The 18,500-nt window shown below is 43.5% G+C and overlaps 2 protein-coding genes across 3 annotated transcripts in view; both read right to left on the reverse strand.

Annotated features, from left to right (window-relative positions):
- The window catches only part of RNLS (renalase, FAD dependent amine oxidase), a 32,027-nt gene extending 22,139 nt beyond the window's left edge, over window positions 1-9,888 (reverse strand). For both annotated transcript variants that reach the window (XM_085553851.1, XM_015866205.3), the window contains exons 1-4: window positions 9,758-9,888; window positions 9,586-9,682; window positions 9,353-9,495; window positions 8,402-8,560 (exon numbers count right to left, since the gene is read on the reverse strand). In XM_085553851.1, coding sequence (XP_085409977.1) covers window positions 8,402-8,560; window positions 9,353-9,495; window positions 9,586-9,682; window positions 9,758-9,869 — 511 coding nt within the window. In that variant the 5' untranslated portion in view covers window positions 9,870-9,888. The remainder of the gene's footprint in view (window positions 1-8,401; window positions 8,561-9,352; window positions 9,496-9,585; window positions 9,683-9,757) is intronic.
- Window positions 9,889-11,199: 1,311 nt separating this feature from the next.
- LOC107315613 (lipase member M-like) lies at window positions 11,200-17,183 on the reverse strand. Its single transcript, XM_085554926.1, has 11 exons — window positions 17,101-17,183; window positions 15,433-15,471; window positions 14,948-15,093; window positions 14,300-14,641; window positions 13,864-14,062; window positions 13,623-13,732; window positions 13,039-13,175; window positions 12,370-12,513; window positions 12,020-12,091; window positions 11,817-11,882; window positions 11,200-11,644 (listed from the first exon to the last, which is right to left on the reverse strand). The coding sequence occupies exons 1-11, from the start codon at window positions 17,181-17,183 to the stop codon at window positions 11,414-11,416; spliced, it is 1,569 nt and encodes a 522-aa protein (XP_085411052.1). The 3' UTR covers window positions 11,200-11,413.
- Window positions 17,184-18,500: the final 1,317 nt, after the last annotated feature.

The following is an 18,500-nucleotide window of genomic DNA, read 5'->3' on the forward strand; positions in this document are numbered from 1 at the left end:
GCTCCACAGCTTTTCATGTTACTGCAGCGCTGATGAAACCGATATAACAAATAGACAAAGGACGTGTTCTGCTCATCAGCCTATTTTCCTTTCCTAGATTCTGGTAATGCTGATGCCCATACACATGAATCATAAGACAACTAGGTCTGGTTTTATGTGTTGATGGAAACAGAACTTATATGTACAACAATGACCGAGGATCTAAGGAACTGGTCTGGAGGCTCTGCATGTCATTTCCAAGGCAAACCATAAAAATCACAAAGCTGATAGTACCACCCCCCTCAGAAGTGCCTATTTAAGTAGAAGTTCCTATTAAGCAGAACCACCTGGTAAATGACCCAGAGCTCAGCCTGCAAACACCTGTATGCACTGCTTCATTTCATACACAGACAATAGGCAAAATATGGGAAGAGCAAAACCTTTCACTTTCTATAGGCATTTGTTACTGCAGCCTCTGTAAAATTCAGCAGTTTTTACGGCACTCAAACCCCTGATGGAGCGGTTTGATAACAATTCCTTGCAGATCTTTTCTAAAGAATAAAATACTACGTTGAAAAACTACCTGAATCATAAAAGATCCAGATATCTGCTGGAAAAACAACTTAAGTTTTCTCTGTTGAAAGTGCCAATGCAGTCAAAGTACTTTAAAATTCTCTTTAAATACCATAAGCTTCTGCTGACCACATATGACGAAGGCAAACATTAAGAGAGGTAAAGAACAGAACTTCTGGAGCCTGCAGAGTTTGAAACTCAGAAGCACTGCTAGTTAAGTGAGGCACAGAACCATGGGAAAGTCAAAACACTGGTGCTGGGGACTGCTTAACAACAGGAAATAGAAAGTACTTTTGATACACACTACCATTTAGAAGGAGCTCATCCAGTTCTGAGCCGGAAACACAAACCATACTTTTGACACTGAACAGCAACAGTAGTTTGTAAGCAGCAAAAATTGATTCAACTTTCTAGTAATGGAATTATTACTTTTCTTTTTCTAGTGATAGCATAGAAGCTATCAGAGGACCCCAAAAAGATGACAGTGGGACAGTCAGGAGGCAAGAGCAACACCTACCCAAGGCAGGACGTTACACAACATTCAGATTTGGTTTTAATTTTGCTAGTGTTGTTTGTAACAAACCCAACCGAGTTCTTTAGAGTAGCCTGCAGATTTCAGGCACTTTATATAGCAAGACATATATGAATCATGTACATTGCACTAACAGCATCAATCATATCTGCATGCAAGAACATATTGAACTACAATTTACCAACTTGTTTTCCAAGAAAATCAACACCCCCAGCCACAAGTTGAGTAACTTCAAAGCACTCTAACATAGAGAGCCACACCGCCACCCCTCCTTCCTTGCCTGTCCTTCCTGAAGAGTCTGAAGCCATCTATTTTCAGCATTATTGAAAAAGGATTCAAATGGTCTTTGCTCACAACAGCTTCAGACATCTACTTTATATTGCCTTTTTCACAGATTATACTATTACCATAATACTCTACTAGCTGCAAATCTGCATCCCTCAAATACGTTTCAGTGAGGTGTCAGCTGCACTTCAAAGCCAACAAACAGGGAATCACGGGCAACAAAAATATCAATTTCTTGTTTCTCATCACCTTGGGACATGATACACTTCAGCCTCATGAAAGCTGATGGTTTTCCACTTCCCTTTTTCATAGAACAGCTCTATGTGAACTGCACAAAACCTGCACACTGCTGACAGTTGATAAGACTGCTGCAACTGAAAGGGAGAACTGTAATAACAGAGCTCAGAAAATACATGCAGGAGCATGCATGTCAAGTCATACTGCAACTCTAGCTTAAAAGAAAAAAGAGAAGTAGAAGGGAACTTCAAAGTCAACACTAGAACCAGAAACAAAATACATTAACTTTGCTGTAGCTGGCTCATTCTGGAGTGTGACTCAGCAGAACAAAGTCTCCTGGCTTCATTTAGAAAGTTCATATCGTATATGAAGTGGCAAAATCTGCTCTCTGGAATTGACTGCAGCTCTACTTGTTTTAGTGGGGATGTAACAAAGAAAGTCCCAAGCATTACATAGGTGGTAAATCACAACCCTGTTCCACAAAGTTATTAATACCAGGGTAAGAGCCTGATTCTTCTAAGCATGGAGAGGTATTTAGACAGGAAAAAAAACAGAATCTATATAAAAAAATATGACCATAATGGTCACATCTGACAGCACTTGATTATTTACTTGTATTTAATGAATCTGTAAATACCCATAATTATAGATTAAAAAATAAGGAACAATCTGAAAAGCACAGGAGAATGTGACAAAGCCTGTGCTACCATTACTGATCCAATATCGTCTAACAGTCGATAACAGTACCAGGAAATTTAAAACTAACATCCACATCTGAAGTATGCCATAACTCCTCTCAGCATTCCCAGTTCCGAGTTATGCAAAGATAAATAAACATATATATTAAGTATAAACTCCTTGGTTGATACTTGGATATATCTAAAATATAAATCACTAAAAAATAGAACTTGTATTAGCTAAAAAAAATTGTAATACTTTGCAACTTGATATTTTACTTTACAGTAAAATATAGATACTGCCAGAGTGATTAAAAAAAAAAAGCAGGGAAATAACACTAAGTGGCTAAAGGAAACAAGACATGAAAAGAATAAACACGCATATTAAAAGAAACCAAGTATGTACATATCTCACTGCCTGCAAACACAAGCATATCAGCAGCAGTTTCACTGCCAGGAGATTTAAGAGGGCTTAAAAAAATACCAAGTAAAAATGGTATTAATACATAATCCAGGTCAGCAAGCCATCTGAAAACCCTGCCAAAGCCCCGTGTTGCCACACCATTTTAGAGCACATGCGAGATGTGAAAGTTAACCATTTTCTTTTATGAACCTTGAGCTGAAGCTATCCACGAGGAACCGTCAGACCTTTTCTCATGGAATTACTACGGCATTTTACCACTTCCTAAACATTTACAAAAGGCTGCAGCAAGCAACAATTTGTTCAAACACAATAGATGCATGCACAGAAAAAGCTGCTTACCTTCAGAAGGCCTCCCATACACAGAGAGACACCCTTGCCTCCACCACAGTCCTTAAATTAGGTCTCCACCCCTTCAGATCACTCAGATGCATTGCATACACCTGAGCTCCCCTGGGCTGGCCCTGCCTTACCATCAGATGCTCCATCACTGGTTCAAGCCGTGATTCAGCATTTCCACTACAGTTGGTTTTGAGCTTATTTTTTGCAACAAGCATTCCTAATTCAAAATAGATGAGACTATTTTTGATGAAAGCACTTCCAGCTGTGCTGGTGAGAAAAGGATATGCAAACAGCCAGAAAGTCTTTTATGCTTTATAAAAACACACATCGCTTTCTTGCTCTGCCATCACTTAACAGTCAGCAAGACACTCAAACAGTGCAGTTGCTGTCTGAACATGGTATATTCAGTAAAGTTTGCATCTCTGTATTTCCATAGGCTGCTATCCTGCTCAGCCTTTAGTTGACACGTTCACTGCTGTTCCCTCCCAACCACCACTTTGGCAGACAATTTCACAACAGAGCAACAGAGACTTCATTGCCAATAAACAATTTTAGAAATACCTTGTTCAGCTACACTCCAGGGCTTACTTATTCTATACAGGGCAGACACCAAATTTAAAACACACTCGTTTTACATCTGCAATTGCTTGATATCTAAGTTATTGGCAGCTCAGTTCAAGTAGTTACGCGATGTCCACATGTACATCTTAGTCTGGGTCATTGCTCAAAAGGTAGAAATAGAAAATGCCATTTACAAGTCTTTTAGCTTTACTTAAAACAAAGCAGAAGCATCTTCTGAAGTACAAAGCCATGTGAAGAGATCAATAAACCCTTCTTTACATACAGATATACAGTTAAGCACATGTGAAATAAAGTTTTTAACCCCTCAAACATCCCTGAACAAAGAACTGATAGCAGATGCTAAAGCATTTCCTACAGAAAACAGGAATTATGGTAAACTAACAAGTCCCAAAGGCCTTTGGGAAGTCTCACACCTGATTTTTTAATGAAGTTCAAACAATACCTAACTTTCTTTTACAATCTATTAAGGTATATGACAAATACAAGATCGTACCTCTAGGCACACTATTTTACAAAGTGTGCTCACTTGCACAAACTTCAACCTCCATTCCCTGTCCCAGATCTATAAACAATTAGGTGAGCACCAACGTTCAAAAATAAAATTTTATTTTATTTATTAATGTATTTTAAAGAACAAAGTCATACAATAGAATGATGAAGGTTCAAAAAGACACCTGAGATCATCCAGCCCAGTCATCAACCCATCACCATCAATACTGCCCACAAAACCATGTGCCTTGGTGCCATACATCCACATTTCTTGAATGCCTCCAGGGATGGTGACTACATCACTTCCCTGAGCAGTCTGTTCCAGTACCTCACCACACTTGAAATACTAACAGTTACATTCTGGATTGGAATTACAGAAGAAAAAGGCCTCTGTGACAATGTAAACAACTGTCTGATCTTTCCTGCTGCAACAGCGCCCATTCTTCTTCCTTTTAACATTCTGGATTTAAAAAATAAAAAACTAATATAAATTCCTTATCAAGACTTACTGAAGAATAAGTTCTCAGTAACACAGTCAGGATTCTTACAACACAGAAGCCATCAGCTCATTAAACGCACGTACCATGAAACATGAATAAAGAAATTTCAGAGTTGTTTCAGAGTTGTCCAGTTTGTTCGCATTTTTTTGGCAGATATATTTTTTTTTCCCTGTAGGCTCAAGGCAAAGAGCAGCTTTGGAAACATTTCTCTGTTTAAATACAATCCCTGGACATTCCCAAAGACCGAAAAAACTGAGAGGTATCTTGTGTTTACTGCTCAGATAAACAAATTTTAGATCATTTATTTGTTCTCTTCCAAGTACAGGCTGTGTGTACCATCACCTTTACTATTTTGCAAAAAGGCAAAACGTGTGCATGGTAAAATAGCATCATAAAGAGAAGTTGTGTAATCAAGTCTTCAGGGCAGAAAAAATGGCACCCACTGACACTGGGCAGACTGAGGGAGTGACTGGCAATCAGCCCATGCCATGGGCTGGGACTGGATGGACTCCAAGGTCCCTTCCAGCCCAAGCCATTCTACAGTTCAATGAAAGATGCTCAAGTGGCATTAAATAACATCCCACGATGAAACCCACTGGTATTGCAGCATTCTGCCAACCAGCAGAAGGGACAAAAAGAAGTATAGACAGGTTACAGTAAACACAGATGGGCAAATCAGGATGAATTACACATCAACACACAAAAGCAGCATTGCCTGACATATCAGATGTAACTTTTAAAAATCAGTTTAGCTAAATCAACACATTCTGCTGACAGTTGAAGGCGCAGGTGCTCTGAACCTCTCCTGGGACTACACAGGAAACCTAAGCTTAGAATTCAAACCACAGAATAACAAGCATTTCTTTGCTCACACAGTTACACAGATCCCATGTTATTCCCCTCCCTTTGCTGGAAGCACACATTACACCAGTAAGCCTGTGGACCACATGGTGAATTGCAGATCTGCAACTGATCCCGCTAAAAATAACCTCCCTGCCTTTTGGGGCAGGGGGAAGTTGTGTTGCTGTGGTCTCACAGACAGCTGTGCTGATAGAACAGACTTGCTGGAGGGACTCCAGAGCAGACGACAGCCATGGTGTGTCCTGTAACTGCTCTCCTGTGGCAAGTGTGGAGGGTTTCATACCAGAGTAAGATGTCCCACATCTCTGTTAAGCCAAACAACTGCTGCCTCACACTCCCATCAGTGTTTTACTTGATTTCACCAATGCTGAGCCTCCAATAAAACAACCTCAGCCAGTATTAGATGCAACCATTTCAAAGGAGTGCCCTGTTTTTAAAAGACCACGTTAATACGAACAACCACTCACACAAAACTACTAACTACTTGTATTTCCAGAAAGCACAAATATTTGCATGGTGTGACCTCGGCTCCTAGGTCCGATAAGTAACTAACCCTTCAGCACACATGTTTACATTGGACATTTTAGATTTGTTAGGTAAGAAGAGTAAACTCAAAGTCTGGATAAACCCTGCTAAGATATTGCTTAGAAATGGAACTACAGAACTGAAAATTTATCATCAGCCTATCCAAAAATAAACATATACATAAAGTACTCAAGCAAGAACTTGGGGGTCATGAAAAGCTATGAAAGTTTTGCTTTCCTAATTCACATTACATACTACTTAAGTAAATGTAGTCCTACTTAACTGATATCTTCTCATCAGCTTGTACTATTTAAAACATGTGGGACATTCAGACAAATGAAAAAAATAGGTCAGGCTCAAAACAAAAGCCACAACATTCCTTCTTATTAGCAGATTAAACATGCAGAACCATAACTTTAAATTCCAAGTAAAAGCAACTTAATGAAAACATCCCTAATGCAGAAATAGAAGCTACTTGGGATTGTTGAGATCTTTAATTGCCACGTTGCCAAATACCTTAAAGAACACAGAACCTGTAAGTTTGCCAGTGTCATTTGAAAATACATTTTAAAAAAGACCACGTTGATTAGTGACCACATGGGAATCTGTGTGAAAATCTGGGATTCTAAAAGATTACAACTGGAAGACCTTGTCTGAAATACTACTGGGTAGTAAGTATTTGTAACATCTCATTTTTCCACTTCCAAATATTCTGCTTTTAAGCAAATGCATTCCTTCTTGACACTGAATTTATACTGCAAAACTCAGAAACACATTTATTCATCTTCCATTTAACTTCTGCATAACCACAGCAATTATTACCAAAATATGTAAAATCCAAATACAAGTTAAGGGCACTAAATATAGTCACGCAAACTAAAAGACCTAAACATCATTTGATTGCTGCCACCTAACGTTGTTCTAAGCATGTTGCAAGGAGATAACAATTTTCTGCTGCCTCAGACTAACTCTAGGACTCAATTACAGAAAGCTAAGGGAGTCACCAGCTCTTCACATACTACATGCTGCGTAAAGAAACAGAAAATGAAGATATAGTTGGGTTTTTTCTCTTGTGACTCTTGTGTTTGGTGATTCTACTGTAATTCCAACTCCATGGTTGAACAAGCCAAAATCCCTGTGATGGCACTGGCCTCTTAGCCACGTATGTATCACCTGAGTTTTCCTGGTCTATTCAGCATCCCTCCCTGGCACTGAAGGGATAGAGGAAAATCTCTGCTCCTGTTCTGTTGAATCTCTGTTCCTGCTTTGTCAGCCAACTACCCCAATCCTACTAAGCCCCTTTTGATAGGGCTCAGGCTTCTTCAGCAACTTCACTGCTGCCAGACTGAACTATCAGTAAAGGATAATAATCATAGGGGTGAATCAGACCAGGAAGTTTTCACATAATTATAAATACAGGTGTCTAATTTTCAGGACACATCTCTGAAAACAATAGCATACGTGTCCAAACTGCATTCTTATTAAAGAAACATACTGCATGTGTTTAAGGAGATTATTTGCAGAACCACTGATTAAAAACACAATACTCCAACACTTAAATATTCTCAGGGAAGAATACTGATGTGAGAGAGTTACCCATCACACTCATACAGCAAAAAGTTACATTCCAGCAAGGGAAGAATTACCATTTTGCTTGCTCATGTGAATACTCAAGCTCATAAAGATCCAAGATCCAGGACACAAGGAGCCAAGGTCAGCTCTTCATGGCACTGAAGGAGCTGCTACAGATCAAAGAGCTGAAAACCCACTGACTTTACACCATCTACTTCAGGAGCTGGCAGCAAAGATGCACCAAGCCCTGTGAGACCAGAGCCAACTCACAGCAAAGCCACAAGGCTAGTCCTACATGCTGCAAGCACAAAGAGCATTTATTAACCAGATGCAGTGTGTTCTTGGTACAGAACAGCAGATATCTTGATAAATTCACATGTGGCTCTCCCAGTGCTTGGGAAATGGCTTCCACACAGCATCAGTACTCAGAGCTGGATCCAGAGCTCTGCCCTGTAAATCAGTGGGGCCCATCCTGTGAGTGTGCCTTAGCTTGGAACAATCTCACAGCAAACACATCAAGTCCACTTGAAACACACTTACCCTAGTTAATCACTGAAGGTTAATTGAGACTTGATAATGTTTGGGGAATACAACCCCCAGGGGGCAGCCAAAAACTGTAAACAAGCTGGAAGGAATGAGAAGTTTTCAGCTTCTAGACTTGGGAGGGAGATTGCATGCCTATATGGCCATACTACCAGTTCCAGATTCATCCTATCAGAGTGGAATTTAACAGACAGCTTGGCCTGTCGAGTGCTTTTTTGCTACACAAGAGCCCCAAATCACCATTGTAGGCTAAAATGCCTGAAGTTTTGAGGTATGCACTTACTGTTCACAATGTCACCCTGCAGCTGAAGGATCTGTGGGACGGGCATTGTGAGAATGACTACATCAAACAATTCCGGTGATGCCATTTTCCTGGAGACCTCCCACTTCCCACCTCGGAGGGAGATATGAGTTACATGGTGTTCATAGAAGACATCTGCACCTGGTTTGAAAACATTAAATGCATATGACTGAATGCCATGTAGAAAATGCACAGTAGTTTCTCTTAGTAACTGGATGGCTTGCTAACTGCCAAGTACACAAACAATCTGCATGCAAAATCTCAGAAATCAAGTTGAATTGGTTTAACAATCAGGATATCACATTAAAAAGCAGATCTGGAGAGGTTGTGGAGTCTCCTGCTTTGAGATATTCCAACTGCAGCTAGACACCTTCCTGTGTGACTTACTCTAGGGAACCTGCTTTAGCAGCGGGATGGACTAAACGATCTCCTGAGGTCCCTCCCAACCCTTATGGTTCAGCAATCACCCTGAGGTCCCTCCCAACCCTTATGGTTCAGCAATCACCCTGAGGTCCCTTCCAACCCTCATGGTTCTGCAATCACCTGGAAAGCTCCTATCAGCCTCGCTCTAGGTCTGGCCCTCCTCTGACTCCTTACTGATGGATTCAGCTCCATAAATGGATGGGAAATCTCCAGGTTGATTTCCCGTGACTTCAGCCAGCCAAACCTGCTCAGGATGGAACCAAATGTGAATGGGACACAGCACAGGGCAAGGAGTCCTGCAGACCTTCTATTCGTAGTCATTCTTCACACACCTGTAGCGAGCTGGTCACCAAAGCAATGTGTGAACACCTAATGCTCACTGTTATGTTTACACATTTCAGTAACTCCACATAAAGAAACAAGAAGCTGCTTTACACGTTTAAATCACCAGTTAGGCCATTCAGGAACGCAGTAATTAACAAACTTCACACAAAGGCATCTAAACATTACCAGACTGCCGCAAATAGAACTTGACGACGGAGGAGATGCCCTGAGGCGCCACGTAATCACAACTGCCCTCCTTCTCCACCAGTCCCTCGATGCGCGCAGACAGCGGCTCCAGGATGCCGTGACACAGCAGCTCCTCGTAGAACCTCGGTGTGATAAAAGCACAGGGATGCAGACGCGCATCCCACGGGTGCCGGCATCGCATCCACCGCCGGCCCGAGCGCGTCCCCGCTTACCTGCCGCGCTGCCCCGCGCTCCGGGTGATGTACTGCGCTCCCAGGTCGGCAGTGCAGGCGGCGTCCAGCGCGCTGCGGCTCGTACTCATGCGTCCCCCTGCGGCGGCAGCTGCTCAGCGCCCACCCGCTGTCCCCCCTCCCGCACCCTCCCGGCCGTCCCACGCGTGCCCACCTGCTCCACGCGCCTTGTCCCACACGCAGACCCGCTCCCTCGTCGCCCCCTGCAGCAGAGCAGCACAGACGCTGCCCGTCAGCCCCGCACCCACCACCAGCACCCGCGCCATCGTTGCGGGGAGGAGCGGCACCGCAGCACGCCCCCTAAACGACGAGGCGGGCACTGGGTGCTGTGTGCCCGCCCGGCACCCGGAGCGCTCCTTGTGAGGCGTTTTGCTGTTATACAATGTAAGAGGTATGAAGGTGTTGATGTCATTACGACCCCACCGTGATTTAGCTTATTTGTGGCTTCATCAGGGACACATTGCTGTATTAGGACCAGTAAAGGACCTTTAAAACTTCCAAGATGGATCAAAGGGATCTAACAGAGAAACCAGAGCAACACGCCGTGTCCTGAGATGTAATATGGATCCGGTGCCCTTAAAATCCAATAAAAATGGTAATTAATCACATTTTGGATGTGTTTATTTCTTTTCAACATCTGAGAAGCCAAAGAGGAATCATTGAGACAAATAAATCCTGAAAAGCAATTACAAGAAGGACAGTCTTACAGTCCTCTAATTCTGATATGTGATGTATGAAATCCAAAGGAAGAAAAGGCTTAAGCAATGTACGCATTGCCTACGTCTTTGGGTTTATCTGAGATATTTTGGTCATAAGACTGAATCTTTTATGTTGAGTTGTTTATTTTCTGACTAAAGAGCTTTTTTCCAATTCAATATGTTTACACGTGACAGACCAAGGAGTGGCACTGTAGTATTACATAAGCTGTGCAATAGATCGTGCTGCCGGCAGAGGGTTCTGCCTGCATTTGAGTGTATATTATTCTCAACACAAGTAATTCATAAAGAAATAAGATCAAGTCTGGTTGCCATTAGGACAGATGTCTTCTACATATGCATATACTGACAGTTTGGGGACAAGTTGTGTTAAGATCTGCCATTTGATGTAATACACTTTACCTAATGATGTTTTCCCATTTCTTTAGGACAATCTGTCTCCAGAGCATTGCAGTAAATACTTCTGCCTCTTCTAAGAAAAAATAGTAAAGGATTTGTCAATTTTCTCAGCTGATCAGATTATCAGCTTATGCAATTGTTGACTTTTCTATCTTTAAAAGATTCCTTAAGCATCTTTCAGTATTCTAGCTCAAATTAATCCTATTTAAACAAGTTTTTTGTTGTTGTTGTTTTAATTCCCTTTCCCGCTCCCCAGAAACAACTTGCCCTTTTGGGTAATCCCATGTGGAGCCAGGAGTTAGACTGAATGGTCCTTGTGGGTTCCTGGCAATGCAGAGTGCAAGTCAGAGAACTGCCAAGGGGGACAGAAAAATGTGAGTACTTGACAGGCTCAGCCCTCTGTGTTCCTTTCTACTATCAGTGGACGATGAGCACATCACACAAGGGAATCACACCGCGCAAACGACTTTCACAGGTAGTATAATAGTAATAAACAAGAGTTTATTGCAAATTGGAGTCACGGAGAGCAGGCAGAAGTTAAACAGTGATTTTTTAATTCATTACATTGGTGCAGAATAGGGCGATAGGAGACATCTTTAAAAAGAGGAGAACAGCACACCTTACCCCAAACTCATGCCACTGAGATTGTGGGAACAAATGGTTCCTTCACCCTAGGCCAGCACGTAGTCCCTTCATTAATTTTTATCCATCAGATTGACAATCTGTCCGTACATGCGCTGTGGGGCATCCTTACCCCAGTGGTGGTCAAAGTGGTTCCAGTCAGGGAAGTGCTCATGATGGATGATGTTGGTGATACGGGGGAGCAAGCGCTGGGTCTCTGGAGGCGGGTTAACCCAGTCCTGCCCACCGCTCCACAATGCAGTCGGCACTGTCATGTCTTCTATCTTGTAGAAGGGCGGGGTGGTCTGGGGGAAATGTTGCAGTTATTCATTGACTTTGATATTAATAATGCTGACAGATACTAATAGATGTGACGTACTGTCTTTAACACCCTAGAAGACACAACAGCCACTGGAGTATGCAACCTTCATCCCGCACAAACAGCCTCATCCTCTTCATCCACAAGCTCCTGCTTACCTGGTTGTACTTCTCCTGATTCTTCTCCCCATAGTCAAACTGCTTGAACTCCCCAGTCTTGGCAGTCTGAAGCAGAAAGTTTTAAGAGTCATAATCATAGAATAATTGATTCATAGTCATTGAGTGCTTTGGGTTGGAAGGGAATACTGTATTCACAGATTAAAAGACATCTGTTACTGTCATTATAAAATCAGAGTATCTACCTGTCCCCAGTGGAGAAGAGTTTTTACGGATGTATAGTCTGGAAAATGAGCTAGATATACATCCAGACGACTCTGCAGGAAGGGGAAAAAAAAAAAAAAAGGAAATATGAAGATATGTTGTAAACCATCATTTTAAAATGTAGATACAACCGGACCAGACAATATTTGTCCTGTGAACATGTTGTAGGCCAGCAGGAAATAAGCCCTTCCCTTTGCAGGCAAAACCACAAAGGATTCTTACCCACAGAAGCATTTTTTGGGCTTATCTGTTTCCATTTGTCTAGGGAAAGCTCGGGGAAACTGGAAATGGCGTGTGTATCACTGTGATCTAGAGAATCTGATACACCTACTACATTCAAGTTCTTGTTGTATCCACCAATAAGGAAGATCTCATTTTCACAGACTTCAGCTATTAGCGTGTTGCTGCATGTCTTAGCAAGAATGGCTCTCTCGTTCCTTCCCACCAGGGTCAATTGTTTTGTTCCAAATATTATCTGCAAGAGTGGAAGAAACAGGTCACTGCACCTCCTGCAACATACGTCCTCTCTTCTCTGGAACCTCTTGACCTCAGACAGCATTGTCAGGTAGCTACTCAGTAGGGCTGGGGACACATTTGAGCCAGCCAGACTCATGAGCAGGCTGCCCCATGGTCACATCTGAGCCTCAGAACAGCATGATGCCATCATCATCCTTTCCAACCCATGCTGTTGTCCCCACTGTCTTGGTGTTCCAAAAGTTCTGCCTGAGATAGCCAGGCTCATACAATTCATTTTCCCCTCTGTTTAAAAGCAAGAATGATGGACAAGTATGGGTGGTTTAGTGTGAAATTGGTGAGTGTTCAACTGGAGAGAGGGACATCCCTGTTGATTGGGATCTTCAAGACTTAGAGAAGGTATGGTCTCAGATCATGACAGCTGAGGAGCTATCATGACACAAAGGATGTGACTTACTAAAGTCACTTGGATTTAATTAATTCATTGGGAAAATGCATGGGAATAGCAGAAAAAATATTGCCATACCTTCAACAGTGTGTCTGGTAAAAATGCAAGCTTTAACACAGGGCCTTTAACATGATGAAAGGTGTAAAGAGGAGCCAAAGCAAAGAACAGGTTGATTTTCTCAGCCAGGTGTGGCATGCTTGAAAATGCTATGAAACCTGAGAAACAGCAAGAAATCATAACAATAACCCCAGCAGCAACAGTGATGCCATATATTTCATGTATTTCATATATATGCCTGGTCTGACTGAGGAGATCTCTGACCTGGGACCTTGTTGAAAATCCTCCTTCCCTTCCCTTCCCTTCCCTTCCCTTCCCTTCCCTTCCCTTCCCTTCCCTTCCCTTCCCTTCCCTTCCCTTCCCTTCCCTTCCCTTCCCTTCCCTTCCCTTCCCTTCCCTTCCCTTCCCTTCCCTTCCCTTCCCTTCCCTTCCCTTCCCTTCCCTTCCCTTCCCTTCCCTTCCCTTCCCTTCCCTTCCCTTCCCTTTCCTCTCTGAACAAATGAACTTCTGCTGGAAGAGAAGGGGAAGAGGAGCATATCTAAAGCTTGAATAAGGCATAACATGTAGTAAACCCTTTGCACATCCAGCTCCTTGTTCCCACTCACCCAGAGAGTTGCCCTGAGCATGGCCGATGTAGAATAGCTTCTCCTGCCCTGTATGCTGCAGGATGAAGTTCACCATGGCTGGGACGTCATACACAGCCATCTCATGGAAGCTGGAAAGCAAAAGGAGATCTGGAGAGGATGCCCATTTCCCACTCTCCAGTTGCCTGCAACCTCCCAGGGGTTTGGGGTGGGTAAAACCAGCAGCCCTGTTTCCTGGCCCTACCCACCAGCTCTTCCTCACCTGAAGTCCCAAAACTCCTCCTGGTCAACAGAGAGGTTCAGGTGTTTCTGGGACCAGCTGTTTCCCCGGCAGTTTCCGATCCATACATCATACCCTTTATCTGCCAGGATGAAGCCCAGGCTGCTATCAGGGAGATTGTCCACCCAGTCACCACCATCTAAGCTGAACCCATGCACTATCAGCACAGGCGACCTGGATCCTGAATGAGAAGAAATCAGATACTTCACACAAGAAAACTCCTTCCTAGATGAAAAGAAAATATCCTCATGAATCTCAGTGAATATTTGAGATCTCTGGCTGAGACATCAGGAAACCCTGATCCAGGGCTGAGGGTTTGCCCCAGGGAATTATGCTTTGCACAACTTTCCTCCTGTATGTAGTCTTGTCTCTGAACAGGTTGATAACTGTGCTGCTTGCCTGGTGAAATCAACCTCACCTGAGTCCCCAGTGTTGCCTCTGCCATGGGGAATCCTGTTCACACTAAGGATATAGCCATCGTCAGTCAGCACATCATACTCCTCACTGGGGTACCCTTGGAAGCGGATCTTCTCACTCTGCAGGGACAGGAAGGCAGTGGAAGAGGCAATTTTGTCATGGTTTGATGATTTTTGGTTACTGGTATCCCACACGCTAACATCATGTAGTGCACTCGGAGTTAAAGTGTTAATGTTCCAGTTCCGGGTACCTGCCCAGAAGAGAAGAAGAACTGCATTCCCCAGGGGCTTTGTGGTCAGAGAGGAGATAGAACTCCTGGCAAAGTCACCTGATGGGATTTTTTCTCTTTGTCACTCTTCTTCTTTGCCTCTCCTGGCTGCTGCCTGTCCTGACTGTGCGCATCAATTCAGTATGACTATAAAGCCTACAGCTTTCAGATACTCTCTCATTATATTTGATTTATTAGCTTCAGTTCTAATTATATTGTGTTATAGTGTGTTATCTTGCATTCCGATACCATATTTAGTAAATTAGTTTGTTTCTCCTCAGGTCGTTACCGCTGTTTTTAATTATTTTGGGGTCCCCCGTTTCCCTTTTCTGGAGGCGTGGATTTTGCAAAATCCCTCCACCCCAGTGGAGGACAGGGTACCTTGGGGAGGACTCTTTCCTGAGCTACTTACAATGTTCATGAACTGCTCGGGGTTTTCATGGCTCAGTTCTCCATGTGGGGTGGCATCAGCCAGCTCCTGGGCCAGGCCCAGAGCCACCAAGAGCAGCCACATCTCTTTGTCACACCTAGGGGACAATGGGACTGATGTGAACAAGCTGGAACACGAGGGACACCAACACTGCCTGTGTGCCCCCAAGGGATGAGGGGGACGCATGTGTTGTGAGGCCACAGGGAGTAGATCAGTCATAGAATCATAGAATCAATCACCAAGGTTGGAAAAGACCTAAAAATCATCCAGTCCAACCGTTCACCTATTACCAATAGCTCCCACTAAACCACGTCCCTCAGCACAGCATCCAATCGTTCCTTGAACACCCCCAGTGTTGGTGACTCCACCACCAACCTGGACAGTACCCAGCTTTGTGTTTGTGCAGGTGTATCAGTGTCTCAGTGTTGCTTCTCACCAAAACCCAGGTTTCAAAGCTTCCCAGTCCAGGCCCTGTCTAGGGGGTGTCAAAGACAGATGATATTACTGTAATAGGTGCCTCAGGAAGCAGCATGGGTCACATGGAGAGAGAAATCTGGCCTGCATAGGAATTAGCAGTTGTCAGACAAGTCCTCCCTCCGCAGGTTATAACAATAGTCTTCTCAGCCCTATTGTACTGTTGCAAAACTCACCCAGGTTTTCATTCCAATTGTGTTTTCCTGCTGCACACCCTACTTATGAAACAGCTTTTTTCCTTTGTTGGGGTAGGCAATACTGTTTGTATTCAACTTTTTGTAGCATTTTCTTATAAAAATAGTGAGATGTGGCAGTGAATGAGAAGCAGTGCTTCGTCCTTGTCCATTGAGTCTGAAGCACTGCAACATCCTCCGACGTACCTTTAAATGATGATTGTTTTGTAGCCATTGACATTAAGATGGCATAATCCACATCTGCTCATGCAAGACATCTAAGTTCCATCAATAGTCCTGGAACATTCCCCAGGTACATGGTGCATTCCAGGGCATCCCCTGCTCCCACCAGCAGAGCACTCCCATCAGATCCCATTTCATCTTCTCTGGACGTTCTGCAGCAACTTTTATAACACCCCTGAGCTCAGATCCCAAGTATTGTGCGTCCCTTAACCCAGCTGTGGGTCTTGCCAGTGTTTACCCCCCAGCACTAAATGAAAGAGTCTACTAGAAAACACCAAGAGCTCACACATTTGACAAAAGCCCAGCAGTGCCTTCCTCAGGGGAGAGACATGAGCAGGATCCAACGAAGCCAAAGCTATCAATGCAGAGACACACACATGCTCACAGAAAGGACAGAGAATCAGAGAAATGCCCAACCAGAGCCATGAGGTTCGTGTTACTCCCTAAGCTCTACTGCAATAGAGCTGGTGCTCACAAAATCCACATTGCTCAGATGCAGAACTGCAAAGCAGACTCTATAGAAGAAACTATTACAGAGACCAAATGCTCAAGTTCTCAATGCGTGTCTCTAGAAGCAGAAATGAATAGCTGGAGTAACAAAGAACACCTTGTGACTCTGCTGGGAACAGTTCTTTCAGCGACAGCATGAACTAGAAGGAAAGTATGAGTTACAGCTCAACCTGACCTTCTGCTCCAGGCCCGTCCGTGCAGTTGGGAAGGACAATGACACCAAGTGAGCTGGTTACCTTGGCTTATAAAGGGACACACAGAGGCTGAGGTTTGTCCATCAAGGACGCAAAACCTGACCTGCCTGCAATCACACTGCCTGCTCTTCCTCTCCAGGATAATTCAGGGAGGGTGTCCTGAACCTCAAGGAGGGCAAGAGCAAAGCACCACATCTTGAAAGGAGATAATGAATTGTTGGGTAACAAGTGCGTCATCCAGAACATCCACATCTTGTGGCATCCAGTAACTGGCAACTGCATTTTTTGGTATACCTCTGCAAATGGATTCCAGCCTCCTCAACTGTAATCTGAAGGGCAACGTGTTCTGGTGTTGCTACACAGGACACTGTCTGCTCATGTGTATCTTCCTTGCCTTTGAAACTCCTTGGCAATGTTTGCCAGCAGCGAATGCCAGCAGCAGGCAAAGGGTGACAACACTGCCCATAAAGGTTATACATCTTTGCCTAGGTTAAAAGGAAAGTGGCTTACCCAGCAAAGGATGAATACATAATGTTGACAGCCTGACTTTTATTGGCATGGCAATCCAGAGGATTGTAAATGTATGCTGGCATGACCATCAGCTCTCTGTTATGGCTCTGCAGATCCCTACAATTAGATGTCTTCCAGGCCTACCATTTCTCCTACCAGAATATAATTGGTGGCTGGAAGGAAACTCTGGGATCTCCAGCCCATCTTCCTGCTTGCAGCTATGGCTGCAGAGCAGCAAATCCAGGGGAATGAAACTAAGCAGAACCACCAACTTGGTGTAGTCATCCCTGAGCAAGCAGTTAATGCATTAAGACTCCTAAAGTGAAACACTCGTGTGAAAGAGCAGGATGTGGCACTAGTAAGAATTCTGTTTAATTACAGGTCCTTTTCCCCACAGTCAACAGAGTTCCGGGAGGAAGTGGGCTGGTTTTGTAACACATGGTGTTTCTTGGAGCACAAATGTCAGGACTCAAACCAGGGATGGCAGAAGTCGAAGCAATCTGAACAGCAGTTTATTTACCTGCAACCTTGTTTTGTAGTCTTTTTCCAAACTCTGTTACAGTGGTTTGTGTAAACCAGCATGTATCTCCAGTGCTACTGGTGGTCTCTGCTTTGAGACTAGCTAGAGACCTACAGGGGTCTGCCCAACAGATTACTGTGGATGTTTCAGGTCATTCAAAAGTGGTGATTATTCCTCACAGCTACAGATGTTGTGGGCTACAGATGTGGGTGACCGGTTTCGAGATGTACCCAACAGGGTCCACGTTAGGTGAGATCCTCTCTCAAGTGCTTTCACAGCACCCCCTGCTGTCCGGAACATTCCTTTTCCTTAGAACATAGAATCATATGATTCTTTATTGTTGTTTTGGACAGGTAAGAGAAATATAACATTTATCCAGTAACAAATGCAAACAACAGGAAAAGTAAGGATTATTATTATTATTTTAATTATTATTTATTTTATTTTTAGGAGAAAGAAGAAGACTAGAATAAAAATATCAACCAGTGTGTCAGGTGAAAGCTGCAGTTGTTAGATAGAAACCCCTTCTGCAAGGCTATGGATGAATGGGTACACAAACACAACCCAGACGTTCCATCCACTGCAGGCTGCAGCATGCACAGGTCTTATTTCAGCAGATGGCAGATAAGCCTCTGAGCAAGCTGATGCTGATGCTTCAGAAGATCCCTGTAGTTGATTGTATGGCCTTAAGAGCACATGCAATAATTCTTGACTTGTTGGGGTCACTCTGGAGGCTTTCCAATCCAACGCTATCAGTGCTTAAGGGGAGCCAGGTATTATCTGTGGGGCTACAGTGCTGGCAGCAGTGAGATATGGCTCAGGATTGAGGTGGGACCAGGAGAGGCCATATTTAGATCAGGAGTGTAGCTACAGGAGAAGA

Source organism: Coturnix japonica, chromosome 8 (genome assembly GCF_054131305.1).
Source record: "Coturnix japonica strain WE chromosome 8, WE-NBRP24, whole genome shotgun sequence".
Classification (NCBI taxonomy): domain Eukaryota; kingdom Metazoa; phylum Chordata; class Aves; order Galliformes; family Phasianidae; genus Coturnix; species Coturnix japonica.